The sequence below is a fragment of the Sebastes umbrosus genome, chromosome 13 (assembly GCF_015220745.1).
Source record: "Sebastes umbrosus isolate fSebUmb1 chromosome 13, fSebUmb1.pri, whole genome shotgun sequence".
Classification (NCBI taxonomy): Eukaryota; Metazoa; Chordata; class Actinopteri; order Perciformes; family Sebastidae; genus Sebastes; species Sebastes umbrosus.
In genome coordinates, this window is record NC_051281.1 from 26,373,296 (window position 1) to 26,379,919 (window position 6,624).

The 6,624-nt window shown below is 39.0% G+C and overlaps 1 protein-coding gene across 1 annotated transcript; it reads left to right on the forward strand.

Moving 5' to 3' along the window:
- The first annotated feature begins 727 nt into the window (after positions 1 to 727).
- On the forward strand, positions 728 to 6,171 carry LOC119500871 (receptor activity-modifying protein 1-like). The gene is made up of 4 exons (XM_037790862.1): positions 728 to 1,031; positions 1,800 to 1,845; positions 3,547 to 3,685; positions 5,511 to 6,171. Exons 2-4 carry the CDS (start codon positions 1,800 to 1,802, stop codon positions 5,767 to 5,769), a joined length of 444 nt encoding a protein of 147 aa, XP_037646790.1. The 5' UTR covers positions 728 to 1,031; the 3' UTR covers positions 5,770 to 6,171.
- Positions 6,172 to 6,624: the final 453 nt, after the last annotated feature.

Genomic DNA, 6,624 nt, shown 5'->3' on the forward strand with positions numbered 1-6,624 from the left:
CAAAAGTTACCAACCAAAAACTTGGTGATATCTCATTGCGTTTATAAGATATTGACTGGTTATGAATGATTCATAACAATGTTGAACCAGGTGTGTAAAACTATTTGCTCAAAATGGGGCGCCACCAGTTCCAAATATGTGCATGGGCCTGGCGCAAATTTGGTCTTAAATCAATGAGTTTGTCCAAACATCACCAAACTTGCTAGATATTTTTAATTAAGCTGTTGAAACATATGCCAAGAAAATGCCAAGAAACATGACTGGCAGGACTTTGATTGTGCAATTACTGAAAGGCTGCATACATTGTAATTCTAAAACAAGTGTGTGATTGGTCTCTCTCTTTCTTTATACAGAATTAAACCAGCTGATGTGACTTTCCCCTGCTTTAAGAAGCCCAAAACCCGCTTATTGCTGCTTAAGGCTTTGATTTTGTCAATTCAACTGCTTAATTCTTTAAGGCGAAAAAAGGTTTGAACCTGCAAACTGCCACTTACGGCCGTAATTGACTTTCTATTTTTGTGTTTGCAAGCATCACAATAACAGCCCGGCAACCTGTTCGAGGTATATCCCGCCACCTTTTGCTCAGTGCATGATGGATTAGCAGAATATAGTCCACCCCTCTGACCTTGTGCAGGAATAAGACTGACCACAACACATAAATATTGACATTAAATATATCGGTATCTGTGAGATGTCTACATACATGCTTGTTGACATTGAGGCCTCTCAGTTCAAGTGTCTCTGGGGGGTTCTGTGTGAAGCATGTCTTTGGGTAGCATGGGAACAGCCGGCTCAGTCTGGGAAAGGAAGCAGGCTGTCCATTGCTGTTGCACAATCCAATTAGCTCTGAGTTGCACCGATAAGAAAACTGGACCAGATCACACAGAGGCTTTTTGTGACCAGTTGTGCATCTGTTAGTTGGCTGGTAAACCATTTGAAGCATCCTCAGCACCTTGTGCTAATCAAGGCTTTTTCACCAGGGATCCACAAGGAAACAATACTGCTTCAAACAGCGTAACGTAAAAGCTGGGGTATGTGCTTATAGAGCATTTTTGTCTTTGCTTATCAGTTTTAAGATTTTAAACCTGCTTTCTATAATTGATACATTTGTTGAGTACAATAACTGACACTTGTTTTATTAAAGTAAATAAAATAAAAGAGTTTAAATCCATACATTGAATGCATATTTATCAGTCTGTGAGTTTCTATATGGACCTGTAACTAACTTGTAAATTTCAGAATACACAGCATTTGCTGTGCATTTGTTTCATACAAGCACAGATATAACATGTGTGCTTATTAAAAAAAAAGAAAAAAGAAAATCTTCCTCTCGCTGCATTCCCTGGTAACATCTGTTTTCAGTGTCTGCCTCCCACGAGATAAGTTCATTAATTTGTGGGAATGTCCAGGAAGCAGATGGCCACCATGTCTGTTTCATACAGAGCTTAGTGTCTTTTTTTTGTTTTTTTTGCTGTTCAAAATGTGTAGCTGGACTTTTGAACATGTTCAAAATTATGCTTGGGAAGTAATAGATTATGGTAAATGTAAGGGTGGCATTAAAATTGAAGCAGTGACAGGTCCAGGAAAAAACTGTTGGTATAGATGTCTTGCACTGCCTTTGTGATTTGTTTCTGCGTTTAATCAAAGTACTGTCTTGCACATTGTCACTCAAGTGTGGGGGAGGAAGTGGAAAGAAATGGATTTTCCAGCTGGAGAGAAGCCCTCAATGACATAGATACATAGATACAGAACACAACTGATGTGAATGCCATGATTGTTTTGTTTGTTTTTTTAAATAGATGGTGTTGACTGCATACTTGCTGGCACTTATGTTCATCTGGACAGGTAAGTCAGAATTTCAATATAGCCAAGTACTTAGCTTTCTAGCATGAGGTCAGTCACTATACACTCATAAAGATAAATCATCAAGTGGGTTTGAAGTTGAAATGATCATTATCATCATTACATCATTACAAGCTCTAAAGCAAGAAGCATCGTCATTGTATGGCTCATTTTTAATGACTTTTTTATGCCATTTTTTAACTCGATACACTATACTATGTCTCTTTTATGCCATTTTTATGATTTTTCCACATACTTTACTCTGACTTTTCCAGGAATTTGTTTTCATATACTATACTATGCCATCTCTATGACTTTTTTCAACATATTATACTATGACATTTTATGACATTTTTCGACTGAGTATATACTATGGCTTTTTATGACTTTTCGACATACTAAACTGACTGTTTTCATCATAGTATATTATGAATTTTTTTCAACATACTGTACTATGCCCTTTTTTATGACTTTTCAACCTACTATAGTCTGACTTTTTTCGACATCATATACCATGACATTTTTTTCAGCATACTATACTAGGACTTTTTTAGGACTTTTTTGTGCCATTTTTTGACATACTATAACATGGCTTTTTTAGGACTTTTTTCGACGTACTATACTATGGCTGTTTTGTGACATTTTTCAACATACTACTATGGCTTTTTAATGACTTTTCAACATACTATACTCATACTCGACTTTTTGCAACATGCTGTACCATACTATGAATTTTGTTTATCATACATACTATGCCTTTTTATGAAATTTTTTTATATACTAACTATGACTTTTTTGGACATACTATACTATGACTTTTTGTGACATTTTTTCGACATACTATACTATGACTTTTTAAACTCTGTTTTCAATATATTATATTATGTCTTTTTTATGACTCTTTTGATATACTGTACTGTGACTTTTTTTCCGACAAACTATACTATGATTTCTTTTCAACATACTATACTGTGACTTTTTTCAACATGCTATAATATTAATTTTCTGCTCGACTCAACTCACTTTTGGTACCAGTACTTTTCTCTATTTTCTTTTTTCCACTGATAGTACCCCCTCAGTATAGGTGGGATTTTCAGATAATCGCCAAAGCGACGACGCATGAAACTGCCTTGACATCATCTTCAACGCGACACTCGCTGGATCCTTTCATAGCAAACCCAACAGAGGGACGTCTTCACTCCGTCAATTGTACGGCGTAGTGTACGCAGTGTATGACGTAGTTTTGCAGGCTGACATTTTTTTAAATCTTGGTTGAGTAAATACAAAAATCGCGGACACTATTGACGGGAGCTTGACTATTTAAAAACGGCGGGTTTATGCAGGATCTCGCACAAGTGACGATTCTCTCTAACCAATCAGTGGTTCTAGTAACGGCTCAGCTCACTTTTGAACCTCGACCAAGGTTGTGCCAAAAAAGGTACTGTCTACAATTTTTGCTAATGGAAAAACAAAGTGAGTTGAGTCGAGTAGAGCGGCCTCGTAACATGCAGTGGAAATGCAGCAAAAGTGATAAAAAGGTTAGAAACATAAATGTGATGCACCATCCAAAAAACAAAACAAAACAAAAAAAAGCTGTCAAATGTTGGCAATACTGGGATGGTTTTAATGTTTGACCTATCAGGTTCAAATCGAAAAGCTGTTATGTGCTCATTCAATAGTTTGGATTGTGTCTGTTTTCTCTAGAAATGTCAGCGAAAATTGTTGTTCAACCATGTAACCGGCACATGTTTGATAGCGCCGTTGACAACTGCCTATCAGACTTCAACAAGAGCATGGAGACAAGTGGCTATCAGGACAGCTGTCCATGGCCCACTGTAAAACGGTACATTTTATTTATATTTCCTTTTTGTCATTTAACAAATGCAGGGTTCTTTCACAGTCACATTCTCCATTCTCCAGTATTTGGATCAAGCTGTTATTTTAACATTTAATCAACACGTAAGTTAATATAAGTATCAGATCAGATTCGGTATTGGAGATACCCAATACTACAGCTAACATGGTTTGAGGCTAAGCTCACATACAGCTCAAATGGTGTTTTAGAGTGGAGTGTCCATCATCACAAGGAGCCCAACTTGTTGTACCTTCCAGCTGTCAGGCTCAATTGCATCTTAGTGGATGTTTTCCAAACTAAAATCTTGCAGTGAAAACCGCTCGTGCAATTTATGCTGCTTTAGAGAGGCTGTGGTCGCTTCTTCACCCAGAGGACATGAAACATCAAAACTTAAAGCTTCAGTAGGCAGAATGTTTTTAGCATCATTGGACAAAAAATCCATACTAGCCTTTCAGCAAGTTGTAATTCAAGTGTTCTGAGAGAAAACTAGACCTCTGCACCTCCTCATGGCTCTGTTTTCAGGCCTTAAAAAATGTAGCCCGTGACGGGAGACTTTGGCCAATCACAGGTCATTTCAGAGAGAGAGGGAGCGCTCCTATTGGCTGTTCATTCAACGGAGACAGCTGTCAATCACTCGTAAACTCCGATCAAATGGTCAAACTAGGCAGCGTTAATTAAATTTGAATTAATATTCTTTTACTGTAATGCATATTTCTCGCCTCAAATGTTTTCAGAAACATCTTGTAGTGTCCTGTTTAAAATGAGAAAGTTTGCTCCGGCTGGTGGGCGGTGCTTGGTATTTCCTCCACTGATCTCAACATGGCTGCCGGGTCACAAACATCTTTCAAGTCAATACAGACTTGAAAGATGTTAGTTTGGTAGTAGGCTACAAAACAATGAACATGCATTTACTGTATTTTTGTCCAATATCATTTTACAGTTGCATAATGCTGTTAGCTATAAGTGTCTATTAATGTGAGATGTTTTATTTGCTTCACCATGCAACTGTAACGTAATAATTTAAACCTAAATGCACAAACGATGTACACTGTACACTTAACTAAACTTACTTGAATTAGCAAGAACTGATTCTCAGAATACAGACTAAGGGCCCTGACACACCAAGCCGACGGTCGGCCGTCAGACAGTTTGGGTCTGTCGCCGTAGTTTTTGCGGTGTGTCCCGAATCGGCGGCGGAGCCAGACGGTGAGAGAAATCACTCTGATTGGCTGTTCAGCTTATACGAAACAGTGTGGAAGTGAGGAAAGCAAGCCAACGAGTAAAGTCAAGAGGAAAAACACAGAAGGCCCTTCTCATTTTTCACCTTCATCTCATCTGGTCATTCCAGTACAACATTTTCACAGCAATATGGCCATCTAAAATGAAGCTAATGGTGAGTGAGAGTGGTGTTAAAATGAAAATGCAAATGCCGCTTTGTTTCATGTACATATCCTAAAAATGGCTTGTATATTCGCAGTCCTCAGCCTTTTTGAATAACGAATACAGACTACCACCATCTGCTGTTGTGGAGAGTTATTTCATCTCACGCAGGCACAGAACGTGCGTGGTAGTTGGCCGGCCGGCTCTAGTCTTTGCGGTGTTTTCAAGTGCAACGTTTTGGCCAAGACAAAGGCAAAGTGAGGCAACTCAACTAGCGGCCTTCATCGCCGCTAGTTCTCTGATGTCGGCTTGGTGTGTCTCCAGCTTGATATTCTCAAAAGCTCACAATGTTAGTAGTGAAATCATCCGGTCTGCTGGAATCATTTTCAGCCATCTTAACTTTATGATCTGCCTTTGCTCTCTTCCTTTGCAGCATCTACAACCAACTGGAGATTTGCGTGGACGATTGGGCAAAAAGGTCTTGGTGTAGGGGTCACGGATTTCTGGTAAACACGGCCTTCTTGGAGGTTCATAAGGTGTACTTTAAGCTTTGTGGACAGGTCCACGACCCCCCGCTCACTACTCTCATTCTGTTAATAGCCCCTGTTATCATTGCCACACTCCTCCTGCCAATTTTCTGTGTTCCTCTCACCACCTGGAACTCAGATATGACCAGCACTTTGGGGCTCTGATACGCTGAGCTGACAAAAGATAATTGCAGGATTTTTCAGCCTAGGTCACCTTATTCTCATAATTGTGGCCATTCTGTCAGTGGGTCATGCTAACTTTCAGCCCGTTCTCACTCCCAACTAGTCAAATACCGCCGCTTGGTGTTCGTGTGTGACGAGTTGGGATTGAGAACATGTCGTAACTTTGCACTCACCACCTGTGGTGTAGAGATATCAGGAAATGCGGACTCCAGCAAAACAACATATAGAACATAAGCTTTTTAAATAAACCTCAATTTTACAAAAGTTAGTTATGAACTAGGGCTGTCAGTTGATTCAAATATTAAATTGTGATTAAACGCATGATTGTCCATAGTTAATCGTGATTAATCACCAATTAATGGCAATTTTTTTATCTGTTCAAGATGTACCTTAAAGGGAGATTCGTCAAGTATTTAATACTCTTATCAACGTGGGAGTGGACGAATAGGCTTGCTTTATGCAAATGTATGTATGTATTTATTATTGGAAATAAATCAACAACACAAAACAATGACAAATATTGTCCAGAAACCCTCACAGGTACTGCATTTAACATAAAAAATATGCTCAAATCATAACATGGCAAACTGCAGCCCATCAGGCAACAACAGCTGTCAGTGTGTCAGTGTGCTGACCTGACTATAACTTGCCCAAACTGCATGTGATTATCATAAAGTGGGCATGTCTGTAAAGGGGAGACTCGTGGGTACCCATAGAACCTATTTTCATTGACATATCTTGAGGTCAGAGGTCTAGGGACCCCTTTGAAAAAGGCTATGACAGTTTTTCCCCGCCAAAATGTAGCATATGTTTGGAGCGTAGCAGTATGACGTGGTT